General features: G+C 39.6%; 1 protein-coding gene across 3 annotated transcripts in view; it reads left to right on the top strand.

Annotated features, from left to right (window-relative positions):
* Positions 1-16,503, top strand: part of CRTAC1 (cartilage acidic protein 1) — a 183,025-nt gene that overhangs the window by 32,145 nt on the left and 134,377 nt on the right. For all 3 annotated transcript variants that reach the window (XM_031956215.1, XM_031956217.1, XM_031956216.1), the window contains exon 2: positions 2,989-3,194. In XM_031956215.1, the coding sequence (XP_031812075.1) occupies positions 2,989-3,194 (206 nt within the window). The remainder of the gene's footprint in view (positions 1-2,988; positions 3,195-16,503) is intronic.

Below are 16,503 nucleotides of genomic sequence, written 5' to 3'. Positions count from 1 at the left end.
CTGAGTCTGAGGGAGTTTATGATAGTCCCATTGCCATACAGATAATTTGTTTCAGAGAGACGACTCAAATCCCGGTCTAACTGAATCCAAGTCCAATACCAATCATTATTCCATGCTGGATTCTACCTCTCTGAACCTCAGTTTCCTCATTTGTAGAAAGAGAGTTTTAAATTAGATAACCTCTAAGAACTCTCCTAACACCAACTATATGATCCTCTAAAGCAACAGTGAAAGCTGTTATTCTCTATAGATTTCCTAGTAATTTGGGGCACTTCACTCGGTGGAACATCCATTACTTTCCTTTTGAAGATGAGATTAGAATCTTCTTTCCTAAGAGTCGTCGTAGAAGCAATTTTCTGACCAGTAATTGAAGTTTGAAGGATTTACAGCTTTAAGGAACCTTAGAGGTCACCCAGGCTGACTCCTTTACTTAAAGATGAGGAAACTGAGGCCCAAAGGGGTAAAACTCTGCTTTTGCTTTGCATTTTAGGAGACATCTTTTCTTCTGATAATGGGATTTAGATCCAGGAAGAATGTTGAGTGTAACTATGAGCAAGTCACTCAAGCTCTCACAGTTTTCTCCTCTGTAAAATGGGAGTGATATCTGTCATAATCAATAAATGAAAATGAATATAAAGGGTTTTACAAACCTTATAATAGTCAATTAATGTTACTTATAACTATCATCTATTCCAACCTGCCTCATTTTATGGATGAGGAACTTTGTCCTCAGAGAAGTTAAATGATGTACATCATCATGTTAATTTTCTAATGTGAGAAGTATGCAATATCTTTTAAAATGATTTCCTCACAAATGTTTAAGATTTCTGTTGCATTGAAAATGTTAACCTTTATTTACCTGGGAAATTTATTCATTTAGGAATCCTTGTTTCTCTCTTTTTTTTTAAGGATCCCTCATCCAGTACTAGTTATTTTATTTATTCAATATTTTATTTTCCCCAGTTACACGTAGCTATCTCATTTCCTAAATCATTTTGGATAACTAAAGTTACTGCATATGTGTATGTGTGTGTGTATGTATATATATATATATATATATACACATACATGTGTGTATGTATGTACAGGTATATGTACATACATATACCTTATATATGTATGTCACATGTATAAATGCATGTATGTATAAATGTGTCGAACATGTGCATGTTGCTTATATGTATTATACATGATCATATGTGTATGCATGTACATGTGTGTATGAATGTATTGTGTGTATGTATATATATAAATACTATTTTATTCTTTTAAAAAAATAAAATAGCATTTTTGTTTTTTTAAAAATGAATAATTTTTTTTTAAAGTCAGTTGCTCTGACTTTTGTCTTGCCCTGGACTTAATTGCCTCAGGAAGAGAAAATGTATGTCACTGTCTCAATTAAATCCAATTCACGTCCAAGTCAAAACATTCCCCTGAGATGACATTGGTCTTCAAAAATGAAGGACTAACCATAGTTGGAAAGATGACTGGCCGAGGAGCCAGAGGACCTGAGTTCAGATTCCATCTCCAACATTTAACTTCTCATGTGGCTGTAGGCATGTCAGTGACCTCCTGGGGTCTCTGATGAAAAATGGGGCTGTGCCCCTTGTGCTTTACAGGGTCACAAAGCCTGGAAGTTCTGGGATTTGGATCCTGTTTTTCCCCCGGAGAAGCTGTGTGGTCCTCCCAGTCCCCGTGAGCCCCACACTGTCCCACAGATTATTAAAGCCTCTATCTAGTTAGAGGCGTGCGTGTGTGTGTCTGCCTCCCCACGTGAGGACTGCCTTCATTTGTATTCCCCTTCATTAAGACATCAGCCCTAGATCTCCCTGACTGATTTCTCCCAAACGCCCTGACACACCAGCAGGATTTGTTCCATCACAAAGAGGTGAGGTGCCTGCTGGAAGCACACGGCCACGTCGTCCCCTTTGGGGGATTTGGTCCGGGCAGCAGTGTGTGGGCCGGGTTCCAGCTGGGCCTTTAGTCCCCTCAGTGTGGTTTCTGGTGCTTACAAGAATAGCCAGGTTGATACTATCTATAGGAAGTTAAGTGTCTCCCTTGCTCCAGCATGGAGAGGGAGGGAGTTCCTACTTTGGCCCTCTGCATCTGTCTCTTGGGTGTGTGCCATCCCTTTCCATGGCCCCAGGCAGCTTGGCAACACTGTGAGTTATGTTAGAGATATAATAATGAATTATACAATGTATTATACATAATTAATTTATAATAAAACACGCATAAGATGGTTTAATTTCTCCAAGTGACTGATGCAGTGCCAGCTAGATTCTGCTGGTATGTCTGCCCTGGCTACAATGACTTTGTTTCCTGGTTTTAAAGGCAGGGCTGTGGAAGTTGGCTCAGAGAAGTATCAAATAATAAATTCCTCCTTGGATGTGGAATGTTGTTGTTCAGTTTTGTGACCTTATTTGGGATTTTCTTAGCAAAGACACTGGAATGATTTTGCAATTTCCTTTTCCGGCTCATTTTACAGATGAAGAAATTGAGGCAAAAAGGGTTGCCCAGGGTCACAAAGCTAATAAGTGTCTGAGCCAGATTTGAACTCAGGCATTCCTTACTCCAAACCTGGTACAAATACAATCTAAGAAAGTCTCCTTCATTGACCTTAATGACTTTGGCTGCCTTGATCCAAACCTCTAGGAGATTTAGACAGCAGGATGCTATAGGACCTGTCCTGGATTTGGAGTCAGAGGACCTGTGTGAACCTGGTCAAGGCACTTAAATCTCTGGGTCTCCTCATCTGTGAAAGGCTTGGATTGGATGACCTTTGATCTTTCCAGTTTCCAGTTTCAGCCTTTGTGATCTTCTATTTTCTTTTGATTTGAATGTCTGGGCCGGAAATTAAGGTTCTGGGTAGTGGCTGGAGGCATTTCAGTCGCATCCTGTTTAGATGGGAGAACTCTGGCCTGCCGGGATCCCCATCCTCCCCAAGAGCGATGGCCTCCCCCTGAAGCTCCTTGGCTTTGGTTTCAGGTGCTGCTGAGGATGCTGCTGTTGCTGCTGCTGCTGGGCTGGTTCCCACTTCCCAGTGAGGGGTCCCAGAGAGCCGAGCCCATGTTCACTGCAGTCACCAACTCCGTCCTGCCTCCCGACTATGACAGCAACCCTACCCAGCTCAACTACGGCGTGGCCGTCACCGACGTGGACCACGACGGGGACTTTGAGATCGTGGTGGCGGGGTACGTACCATTCTCGTTGCATCTTCTCCCGAGGCTCCTCTATTTGCTCTTCATACCATACTATGAATGCCAGTGCCCTGGATCAGGGAAACTCCTTCTCTTTCCATTCGGACTCCCCAGGAGTTTCTGGAGTTATACTGGGCACAAGGGAGATTGCCATTGTTGTTCAGTCATTTCAGTTAACTCTTCGTGACTCTATTTAGAGTCTTCTTGGTTCAAAAACAAAATTTCAAGACAGTTATGTATTAAAGATAAATCTATTATCTATATTATTTTTGGTTTTTTAACCTATATTATTATTAAAGAAAAACATTAATTAGGTTAGTCAATAATTTAAAAAATTGATGGCCAGTGGCTCTTCTCAGCAACCAAAGACCAAAAGGTAGAGTTTGGGGCTGTCCTAAGTACCCATCTGTCTTCCTGCCAGCTCATCATTGGGCCCTCCCCTGATAAGAAAAAGTCAACCCTATTTGGTGGACATTTAATGAGGATGTGGGCTAAGAGTTCTCAGTCCCTCCTCATGATTCATCCTCAAGGGGAGGAAGTCAGCTGAGGAATGAGACCTGATCATGAGTTTTAGCAGCCTCCAGCAATCTGGGCAAGCAAAACCTTTCTGACTTTATTTTTCCTCTCAAATTTCCTCCCAAAATTCTAATGAAGGGAGAAAGATCACAGGGTTGGCTCTTGGTAACTCTTAGGAACGAGAACCAGCTTAGTTTAGCTTTTGTTTATGGGATAAACAGAGTGCCAGACCATGCCCTAGGATAGGCTGGGATCTATCCACATTCCTCAGCCTCTGGAAATGGTTTTTCTATGTGAGCTAAAACTGAGAAGAAGAGATTGTAAACAGAGAAAGGAATATTACAAATAACGATCAGATGACATAGCATTGCAATTAATTTTCCTTATTGGCAAAGATTCTGGAAGGGTTTGCCATTTCCTTTTCTAGCTCATTTTATTGATAAGGAAACTGAGGAAAACTGGGGTTCAGGGATTTGCCCAAACCACTCTAGAATCTTTATTTATTTGTGTTTGTGAAAGGAAGCTTAGAAATTATTTAATACTACTCCATCGTTTTACAGACACAGAGGCTGAGACCCATACAAGTGAAGTGATTCACCCAAGATCACATGGGTAGCAAATGCTCTGTCGCTTCAGTTGTGTCTGGCTCTTCGAGACCTCATTGGGGGAGAGGGAGTTGGGCAAAGATTGTGGAATCATTTTCTATTTCCTTCTCCAGCTCATTTTACAGTTGAGGAAACTGAGGCAAACAGGGAAAAATGACTTTCCCAGCATCACACATCTAGTGAGTGTTTGAGGCTAGATTTGAATTTAGGAATTAGGGTCTTCCTGACTCCAGGATGATCACTAAGAAACATACTATTTTGTTTATTCTGGATGGGTGAGAAGGGTAAATCAGGTCTTTCCCTATGCACATGGGCTGCCCTTATGTGTTCACATATATGGATGTACTCTTGGCATATGTGTTTTTATTTGTAAATATATGTGCAAATATATGTGGGGGGCTTTTTGCTTCTGCAATAATAGTGGCAGAGTAACAGAAAAGAGGGCAGAGGGCACTAAGAATGCCAGTTTTGGGGACTGGGTATGAGCATTGCTGCAAGTTGTATGCATGTGGTTGGACATAGATGAGAGCTGCCCAGAATGAACAGTTACAGACAAGTTATTGTTCACGTTTTTGTTAGCATTCAAGAAGATGAAATCAAAGATCTAGTGGGAGGGACAAGAGAGGGAAAGGGAGAGAGGGAGAGGAAGGAAGAAGAGGAGAGAAAATAAAGGATAGAGGGGAGAAAGAGAAGGAAGAAAGAGGAACAGAGTTTTACACACACACACACAAGAGGCAGATGGGAAAGTGGATAGAGACCCAACCTCTGAGTTAAGAAGATCTGCCTATTGGCATCACAGCTGTGGTTGGTGGGCAAGCCATTTAACCTTTTGGCCCCCTCAGACAACTCTCTGAGGTTTGAAGTTGCAGAGAATGGAAGAGGAAGGGAATAAGCATTTATTAAGTGCCTACTGGGTTTCAGGCACTTTGCTAAGCACTTTGCAAATATTTCCTCATTTGATCCTCACGGTCATACTGGGAGGGAGATGCTAGAATTTATCCCCATTTTATTTCCCAATTTAAGGAAACTGAGGTAGGCACAAGCAAAGTGACTTTGTTTAGGATCATCTGACTTCAGACAGTGTGAGCCTGGGCAAGTCACTTAACTTTATCTGCCTTTGCACAGATTGTCCCTCAGACCAGAAAACACTCCTTCCTTATTTCTTAAAATCCTTAGCTTCGCTTTAGGTGCCGTTTCCTCCAGGAAGCCTTTTGTGATCTCCCCAGTCATTAACGCTCACTTTCTTCTCCATATAGCTTGTATCTGTTTATCTGTTTCCATGTTGTATCTCTCCATAGAGGACTGGCTTCTCAATGACAGGGACTTTTTATTTGTCGATTTTATTTTTTTTTACCCATGTGGCTTAGCTTTGATTACAACAGTCATTTAACAAATGTTCATTGAATGGATTTGACTCCTGTGACAAAGGGTTTGAGACAGGAAACAAAGAAAGTATCTGAGTCAATGAACAAGGTGGGGAGATAGCTCTAAAGGTGAGAGCTAGGTTCTCAAGGTCCTTGCTGCCTCTGGGACTCTGTCCTTTCTGATCCTTGAATGGTTCTGGTTGGGAGCAGGGAGGAAGAAGAGTGAATGACAATATAGGAGAGCAAAAAAAAGGGGGGGAGACAGAGAGACACACAAAGACAGACAGAGAGAGACAGAAAGAGAGGTAGAGAGACAGAGAAACAGAAACGGAGAGAGAGGAGGGAGAGAAGGAGACGGGAAGTCAGGAAGGAAGAGAGAGAAGGAAGAGAGGGAGAAGAACGGGAGGAAGGAAGGAAGGGTTATTGAAAAGAAATTGATATATAGAAGAAAACAGAAAGGAGAAAAAGAATCATAGATGAACAGAACAGTTTTGAAAGTTATATAGGCAAGCGGGTGATATAATAGATGGAATATACTGAACTTGCAGTCAAGACCTCAGTTCAAATCCTGCTTCAGATAATTATTAATTGTATCTCTGAACCTCTCTCAGCCTCAATTTCCTTGTCCATAAAATGGGAATAACATTCACTAGTAATATCTTGTTATGAGAATAGAAATTAGATAATATATTATTATATCACATATAATATATCATAATATTTTCTATAATTAGATTGCACATTATAATATTGCAATTATACACAACATTATACAAACCTTATGATTCTAAGAGCTATTACTATCTTAAAAGAAAAGCAAGTGATACATAATAGAGGCTTGCTATTTTGTATATTTTCTTTCTGTCTGTTTCTGTGTGTGTGTCTCTCTCTCACCTCTTATGTATATGAAAATGCTAGTTTTATTGCATAAGTGCTAAGCTCAGAAAAAATATTTATTCTTAAAACAGTAAATAAATGGTTCAACATGCCATGCTCTTAGGACCTCTCTCTACCAGAAAAGTTTCTCTAACTGCAGACTACAATTGTGCTGCTCTTCCAGCTGTACAGCCAGCTCTCATGCTGCATGGGGAATGCTCCTTAGACCTTCTGTTCTGACCACTTAGTTGATCTCAGATTTTTCCTGTTCGGTTTTCAGGGACCAGTAAAATCCCTCTCCCAGCATTCCATTGAGAGAGCCCGGGGTTTGCACAGTTGAGTAGACTTTATCTAAGCTTCAAGGAAAGAAGCAAAGACAGCCTGGTGCTGCTTGCTTGCTTTTTTTCTCTTTTGATTTATAGCCCCTTGGCAGCTACCTCAAAGGCAAACTGAAATAGCAAAGTCACGGGCCATATTATACCTCTCACAACTCGTCTTTCAGGTACAAAGAAGAAGAATTTTTAAAAATACAAACCCGGAGGTCCTCTTCCAAAGACCTTCTCCTGTCCTCCCTTTCTCTGGGAAGGGATTTTGCTAAGGGCCTTTTAGTCTTTCTGTCTCTTAAGTTTCAAAGATGGTCGATTGACCACCATAGCAAGGTACACAAGTTTACTGAGGTTAATGCAGTCAGGACTCCTAACTGAGCATCTGTGGGCTTTCCATTTTGAGTTTCCATTCCTTTTCCAGTACACTAATCTCAGTTTCTTATTAATTGAATTTGAAGCCATTTCTTGTCATGTGTTTAGAAATTGAAACTGCCTCTTTTTACTTTCCAAATGCTAATGATTCATCTTTGTCCTTTTCTCTTCTGATATTTTAATTGCTCTATAATTTCATCAAAGTGCTCCCAACAACCCATACTACAACCCATTCACACCACCTTATCCCATCCAATTCATGTCCCAAAGATGCAGACTGCAATCCATCCTTACTACCTTATCCCACCCAATTCATGTCCCAAATATACAAATTGTAATCCATCCTTACTACTTTATCCCACCTAATTAATGTCCACATCCTCCAAAAAAATCCTTTACAAAGGATCTGAACAATCTGTTAGCATTGTATAGTTAGTTACCAGTCCAGTACTATCCAACTGAGCTCATTCACTTTGACTCCATGCAGCTCACCTTCCTTGCTTGATCAACTGTTTTGTGGATGATTTTCTAAGGGAAAAGATGTCAAGATGATGTCTCCTTTTCAATGGAGATTTTTTTTCCCTTGGGAACTCAAGAAATAGTTTTTCTGTATCCTAAACAGTAGAGAAGCAAGTTGTTATGTGGTATCTATTTTATAGATTATCTATAACAAAATTGGATGTCCCATTTTGTGTGTGTTTATCACCTCTTTTTCTGATTGTCATCTTGGGACTATTTTACGTAAAACAGAATTTCATTTCTCCTGGTCTTGGTTCAGTTCCTTGAAACACTCTTTCAACAAAAAGTACTTAACCTCCATCCCACCTTTCTCCCCCAGAAATGACTGTATGAGCCATTCAGATAAATCTTAGAGGCACTCAGGTTGTCAGGCATCCATCTGAGAGGTGATGCTGTGTCTATTCAAAAAGGAATGGGAAGCAAGGAAGGAGTTAATTTTTGTTCAGGATGATAAAACTGGGCAGCTTTCTAGTCCCTGGGTCAGGTTTTCATTGTGGCTTCATTATCTGGGTTGAAGTGTGGTAAATTCTCAGAACATTAGACACATTCATGCTCATTTAAATTTAAAAATGAACTCCAAAAGAAAAAATAACTTTTAGTGTTATCAAAATGTTTGTTTCTTTTCCTTTAGGTTAGATAACCAAGAGTTAGATACTTAAAAATGCTTAGAATATAAAATTATAGAGGACAGATGGTCACTTAAAAAGACAAAGTTCATTCATCAGATGAGGGTTAGATTAGATCTCTCAGGTGTCTTTCCAATTTAAGATCCACTGACTCTTCCTTCATGAGATTATTTAGCCCACCCAATGGAATAAAATAAAATCACATCTAAACCATCTCCTATCTAAGGTCTTGGAGGGAAAGATTCTAAGTTCTTGCTATTTATTTCAAGGTTGAGTTACCCTAGCTTTCAGGAAGTGGGGGGAGGAAAAGGGAAACCTAATCTAAATCATCGATATTACATTCCCAGACTTTGCCACCATCTCAGCTGTCTCCTTTCCATCGCATTCTTCTCCTTCCCCTCTTTCTCCTTTTTTCCTTTGTCTTCTTCTTCTTCTTTACCTCCTCCTTCCCCCGTCTCCTCCTCTTCCTCATTTTTCTTCTTCTTCTCCTTCCTTTTCTTTCCCTCATCCTCCTTTTTCTTTTCCTTCATTCCCTTTTCCTCCTTTTTTCTTTTCCTTCTCCTCCTTTCCCATCTCCTTCTACTCCTTTTTCCTTTTTTCTCCTCTTCCTCCTTCTAATTCTCCCTTTTCTTTTCCTTCTCTTTCTCATCCTTCTTTTCTTCTTCCTCCTCTTCCTCTTCCTTTTCTTCTTAATGACTTGTTTCTACTTGGGTTTCCCATAGGCCTGATGTCTATAGACAACATGGTAGTATGGAGTCAAAAGACCTGGGTCTAATCCCTGTTTGGGTTTTTACAATGATCTCAGACAAATCTTTAAGCCTCTTTTGGCCTCGGTTTTCTCATCCATAAAATGAAAGATTTGGATAAGGTCCATTGGTAAGAGCCTTTCTAGCTCTAAATTCTATGCTCTTTCTCAGTTTGATGGCTGAGCTTATATTTGATGAAGTAGAGGTTTTATACATAGAATGGAAGCAAGATACTTGGCCTTTTGAAAGCACCTGCATTTCAACTCATCTTGGGTCCATTGACCTTGTGGTAGATTTTGTTAGGAGGCTGTGTGATCTGTTCTCTGCAGCATGCAGAAAGCTGCTGCTTTGAGTGTTTGCTCTTCAAATAGGTTTTTTTTTTGGTATCTCAGTTCTGGGTATCGATGCCATTGATTTTGAGCATGTTGCCGGTGAGTTTGTTGTGTTTCAGAATCTCCTGTTAATTGTGATGGAGAGAGTGTGCGTGTGTCTGACTCAGGGAGGAACAGACACTGACCACTCTTTCTTTGTGCTGGGTTTTTTTTCCCTTTGGGTCTACATCACCATCAGCTGGGGGATGGTTTGGGCTCAGCTTCCAGAGCCTCTGCTGGGTGAGTGCCTCTGCATGCTGACTGCATATCTGTTCACCTGCAGGTGCAAAATTTCTCTTGGCATATTGTCTCTGCCGTGTGTTTCATGGAGTAGCAGGGGTTTATATTTTGGAGAGATACACATGCCTCCTGGTCATTGGAGATTTTGTTCCTAGCTCCCCTGTGTAAATTGGAAAGCCAGGTACTTCCCTTTCTCCCATTAGGAAAAGTGCCCATTCCTGGGGTTCATCTCAGCAGACTAGAAAAATCTGGTTTTGCCATTCTTGTCCTTGATAGGAGCTATTCCTTTCTTTTTATTCCCAAAGGTCTGAAGTGATCTTCTGCTAACTAATAAGAGCACAGGTCATGGGAACACATGTCAAATTAACAATATAATATATAAGTTTCTTGAGGGCAGGACAGTGATGATTGTTACCATACCCCAGTGCCTTGGGAGGTTAATACATACTTGAATTAAATTGAAACTAATTGTTTCACTAGGGTTAAATCAATGTTTAAATCACTAGTTTCCTTCTCTTCAAATTTGGGGCACACACCTCCAGTTCATGCTTGTTGATAAAATTTTAGCTCCTATTGGGCAACTCACTTTAGCCTCTTGGGGCCTCATTTTCCTTATCTGTAAAATGAAGATTGGGCTGGACAGTCTTTATAAAGTTTCATGACATCTTCATCACAGCTCAGGGAGTGGTTTCCTTTAAAGGGGAATGCTATGCCTGAAAACAACAGCTTCTTTTGATATGCTTCCTGTCTAATTTTACAGTCTCATTGGAAAATCGATCCTGGTTTTATATGTCAAATATGATTTGAAGCAGCCACTCAGTTTCTTGTGAGGTGAACCCTCTGCAATTCCACAGACTATTTATGAATATTTGCAGAATATTTTTGCTCTACTGCCCTGGAAGGACATCTTCTCCATTAGAAATTAGACATTTTCATGAAATTCTTCTACATTTAAGACCAGGAAAGGAATATAGGCCAGGGGTGTGCTGGTAAGCATTTAACAATAAGCTATACAAAAAGAAAATAACAAAGTATGCAATGGATATGCTTTTAAGTTGAAACTATATCACTAACATTTTTTCTATCACTTTCTTAAGTCTAGACAATCAACAAAACAATAAATCAAGTCCTAATTGGTAGTTTCTCAAATTCTCAAGATCAAAGTGAAAATTTAAAAATCATTTGCTAGCTGGTTGGAGCTGAATCCCACATATCCTGCCTGGGTCAAGTCCCTTGTTTTCCAAATAAAGAAATGATGACAAAGAAGGGTAAGAGACTTACTTGCCCAGTATCACATAGCTAGTAAATAGCTGTACCAGGATACAAATGCAAGGCCTTCAGCTTCAAACCTGGGACCCTTTTTACTACACTCTAGTTCTGCCTCTTCTTTGTTTAAGTAGAGCAACATTTATATATACTGTAAAGTTTCTCCCCCCCCCCCCACCTCATCACAGAGATATACAATCATTTGAACAAAAGAAGGGGCGGTTTTTAACCTTGTCAGAAATGTGTGTTTTTAAATGTTAATTTCATTCACATTGACATCAGAAATTTAAAATATTCGTTTGTATAGCTAACTCTGTCTTTAACCTATTTTTTCTATTTATTCACGAATTAGAAAAGAAAGATGAGTTTTTTCTTGCTTTTTTCCAATGCCCAAATGATTCCTATTTAGAATAAATTAATCTAAAAAAAGAAAACATTATTTCTGCCCCTTCAGAAGAAGCTAATAATGTTAAAAGCTGGCTTACAACATTTAAACTGGTTTTGACTTTTGCCCTTGTTAACTTGGACCAGAATGACTTGCTTTAAAATCTCATCTGCAAAAGTACAATTCACAAATGGTATATTATAGAATTTTGCAACCAAAAGAGCCAGGGTCTTATTCTTAATCTGTGTTATGGACCCTTTTGGAGTCTGGTGAAGTCTTTAGAATAATAGGATTATAAAGAAAACCAAAGATTTGTTAAAATAAAGATATTAGGTTTTTTTCCCCATCTAAATTCATATCCCTTGAAATCTATCTACATACCCTTGGGGGAGTGGGGTTTAAGCAGCTCTAATCGAGAACCTCATTTCGCAGCAGAAGGAATTGAGAACCAGAGATATCAGATGACTTGTTCGATGTTGCACAGCTAGTATGACCGAAAGCCAAGACTTGGTTTGGTTTTCTTATGCCTAAGGAGAGTTCTTTCCCTTGCACAATGCTGCCTGCATACTCTTTGCTCTGAAATATATTATCATTGCTAAGATGTTGGTGTTGTAACCCATTTTGGCTACTGAGGATAAGAGTCAGAGTTATTACATGCCCTATTGGGACTATTTGTCAAACTTCTTTTAAAAGATTGGATCAAGTTCCTCCATTCATTGCTTCCTGTCCCTCCTATACACTCACCCAGCCACCTACCCACCCCACATACACATCCCTCTTATATCAATGATAGGAATAGAACCAATAGAAATTGTGGGCTAAGAGACTGAAATGGCCAGCCTAAGAGACGGCAGCATAATCACTCCATTTTGGGGAACAAGGCCAGAGAATTTGAATCTGGTAGCTTTGCAGTAGAAAGGGAGTAAAGGGATTTAGGGGGGTAGGCTATGTAGCCGGAATCTTTAATAGCCTGAGTTCATCAGAGGGCCATTCCCAGAATAAAATAAGCTTGAGAAAAGAGAAAGCTTTCCTTTTCTTCTTTCTCAAGCCTCCTTCTACCACCAGAAATGCTTTAGCTCTGTAGTGATATACTCTTCAACCTCATCATCTTTCTATGGCAGACGCTCTTATGCTGGAATCTGTGGACTTTAAAAAAAAATGATAGCCATATTTCAACATAATTGGTTCCTTTTGCAATCCTATATATTTTAAGCATTTTAAAACATTCTTTTAAGAAGGGGTCTATAGGCCAAACTGCCAAAGAGAGTGGTCCATAACCCAATATAAGGTTAAGAACCTCTATTCTATGAAATTGTTTTCTTCTGACCTCGTACCAGTTTTCTGGGTGCAGAAGGATTTAGTACTTACCAGTTTTATAAAGGCAAATGTTGGATCAATTTCACCTTTGGGTCAGGGAGTTGGGGGCAAGATGGGGGATGATGGAGACAGAAATAAGAGTGGGAAGGTGGGAGTGACAAAAACAAACGATACTTGATTCAAGAGTTCTTTAACCTTTGGCATTCTGATGGGATCCCTTCTCAAAAGAATCTCTTTGGATTCAGGTTTTTTTTTTATTCAAAATTGAAGGAAATGCTAAATTTTAGTTAGAGATTAGTAAAAATAAAGAGGTCATTTTTTCTGATAAAAGTTCATGAACTCCCCTTAAAATTCTTTTCTGGGTTCTTTGGGGATCCATGGACACCTGGTAAAGAGTCCCTAGTTAAGATTTTGCCGTATCTAACCTAGCTTATTTGAATCTGTTCGCTGCTAGGTAAAAACTATGTATGAAGGAATGAGTGGCCATGCCTGAAGATTTGAGAAAATATCATGTTTAGGAAGTGCTTTTCTTCCTGGCTGCTTAAAAATGGCAGAATGTTACCTTGCCAAAATGCCGCCGTGTCACAGGCACGAAGAGCAGGGGTGGAGACAGCAATATGTGGATGAGAAGGAAGGGAAAAGAGAAGTCTGTGCATAAAGCTGCCTGCCTTGGAACAAATCCATTTGCTGCTGCCTCTTGGCAGAGGAGCATTGAAGATATGAGACCCCAGCTTTGAACAATTCCATCCAAGGTCATGGGCATTTGACAGGGTTCGACTAGGGAAGTATACTCATAGGGCAGATCCAACAACATTCTATCTCCCTCACCCATCAACTCTAAACATCATTCATTCCCCAAACATTAAATACCTACTAGGTGCTAGGTTCTATGCTATGGAAACAAAGCCAGGTTGTGGAGTACTTTAAATGCCAAACAGAGAGGTTTATATTCAATTTTGAAGGTAATAGGGAACCACTGGAGTGTATTGACTAGGTTGGGCTGGGGAGATCAGTATCATGATTGGACATGCATTTTAGGAAAATCACTATGGCAGCCACATAAGGGACAGATTGAATTGGGGTGGAACATGATTTATAAGCACTAACCTCATGATCAAAAGCAGAGCACTCCTCAGTATCTTTTTGAGCTCAAGTTGCTCTTATTCCAAGAGGTAAGCAAAAAGTGGAGACTGGTGCCCTGAAAAGCCATCTGGGAGCTGAGGAAATGTGGGCATTCCAAGATCCAGTATGGTCCTGCCTTTATTGGCACATGAGGTAAATCATGAATGTTAGCATCCTCAACTTTTGGAATGGGATCAGGAGCTGGTCTGGACTATTTCAGCCACTGGAGGTGCCTACTGGGTTTACTTACCATAACTTAGGACCACCAAACATTTTTTAAAACTTCTTATCTATAAGGGATAGTGAATTTCCAATAATAATTATTTACTGAACTAAAGTCAAGATCTTATACAGAATTTCAGTTGGAAGAGATTTCAAAGACCATCTAATCCAGGGGTGGGGAATGTCGAACTCATGGGTGTATAAGACCCATGAATCATTTGATCTGGCCCTGCCAAGGCAACCACAGGTGATGATGAGCTGAAAGCAAGGTTCAACAACCTCCCTTTGCTGGAGTTTTTAAGTTGATAATTTTGTATGGTCCTGATGATCTGTAAATATCCAATCCATTCCTAGCCCTGAATCCTCCCTGCAACATGCATGAGCAATGGTCATTTATCCTTTGTTTGCTGACCTCATATAGGGATGGGCTGGGGGAGCCTATGACCACCTGAAATCACTCTATGCCACTTTTGAATTGTTTTGATTCGGGGGAAGCTTTCCCTTGGTTCAAGTCCAAATTTCTTCCCTTGCTACAAGAAAAGTTGATCCTATTTTAGCCAGAGTAGCTGCAGGTCAGACCACAATTCCTCTTCCCCACCCCCTGCCGAGGTGATCCTTTTCAGAGAGGAGACTTTGAAGGTTTGATAAAGGCTGTGAATAGCATTTAACTCATTATTTTGCTGATGGATTTATTCCACTGAGTGTGGAAAAACTATTTATTATCCTGACCAAGACCAAAGTAGAACAAAACCTGGATTGGATTTGGAAAAATAAAAAGGCCTCAAAACAAAGAAGTACAATAGCAACTCTACCAACAAAGAGCTTGTGCTCTAACAAAACATTTTTGTTGCAAGAATTATTGCCACTAGAGCAAGAAATGATATAGGAGGCATAGGAATTCACTCCAGGACATCAAAAAAGAGGGGGGTCTAGAACAAAAGTATCTCCAAGTACTTAACAAAATAAGGATGTAACTTAGACACTACCTTGAATGTTGAGGTCATCAAGTAATCAAATATTTACAAGTGTCTACTATGTGCAAGGCCTTCTGCTTATTCTTTTTTCGTATGTGACTTAAATAGTCATTTGTTTATTGGCTAACGGTTCTGGGCTCATCCTTTTGGCTGGTCTGAACTCCTTCTGACTCCCTGCACAATGCTTCAGATTATGTGAAGGAAATGAATATGAAGGGAAAAGCTCTGATCTAGGAGCTAGGAAGACTTGGCTAACTAGCCCTGTGACACTGAGCAAACCACTTAACTTCCCTGAATCTCAGTTTCTTCATCTGTAAAATGAGAGAGTTGGACTAGATAATAATGGATCAATCAGAAAAACTTTATTACAAAAAAAAGTAAGCCTCTACTCTCAAAGAACTTACATTCTTTTGGAGAAGATGAAATAAACATATTAAATACATAGAGGAAAAAAGATAAAATAGATGCAGGGTAATTTAGGGATGGGGAGGGCACTTGCTATTGGAGAGATCAGGGAAGGCTTCATGGAAAAGATAGAGCTTCAGGTGATCTTAAAGAAAATAAGGGATTCTATGAGATGGAGAAAGGAAGAAGAACTTTTCAGGTACAAGGACAACTCAAAGGCACAGAGATGGAAAGTAGAATGCTTTGTGGGTGAGAAATGGGAATTGATGGATGATGAAACTGGAAAGGTAGGCTGGGCCAGGTTGTAAAAAGCTTTGCAAAACAAATGGAAGACATTATATTTTATTCTATATGTAATAAGTACCTCTGGATTTAGGATGGAGTCAAGGGTGACATGGTGAAAAACGTGTAAGAGAAAGCATTTTGCCAGTTGTAAATAGGGTGGATTGGAGTCTGGAAAGATTTTTGGTAAGAAAACAATTAGGAGAACAGGTTAATAGTCCAAGTGAAAAATGATGGAGGCCTGAACTAAGGTGATAGATGTATAAATATTAAGAAGAGGCTGAATGTAGTTTGTAGTTTGCAGACAGTTTGTAGAGAAAGCTGCTATCTAAGGTCTTACAAAATTCTCACAGTCTATGTTCTAAGAGTTTAAGGTGACATTCCTCAAAATGTACCAATGGCCAATTGTATAATGCCTGGTATTTTTATTTTTCTGGTGAATATCTGACCATAAGTTTCCTGTGACACCTCCTGTGAAGGTCAGCAACATTCCTCCTTAGAAAATCAAACTATAGGGAGAAAAAAAAAGAAATGAGATGAAAAAGAGCAAATAGCCTAAGTTAGGTACTGTCTTTAGCTCATAGTCTTTCTTGAGTCTCTCCTACTAATTATTCCTCCCTTTTCAAATCTCTCATGATATTCTATTTAAACCTTCCCAATTAATTATTTTCTTCTTCTTTTTTCTTTTTTCTCAATTTATTATTAACCATTATCATTGTCTTTTACACTTCTATAGTGCTTTGTAGTTAATAGAGCACTTTCCTTATCA

This window comes from Sarcophilus harrisii, chromosome 2, assembly GCF_902635505.1.
Source record: "Sarcophilus harrisii chromosome 2, mSarHar1.11, whole genome shotgun sequence".
Lineage (NCBI taxonomy): Eukaryota > Metazoa > Chordata > Mammalia > Dasyuromorphia > Dasyuridae > Sarcophilus > Sarcophilus harrisii.
Note: the sequence above shows the minus strand (reverse complement) of the source record. Positions and strands in the feature narration are given on the sequence as shown.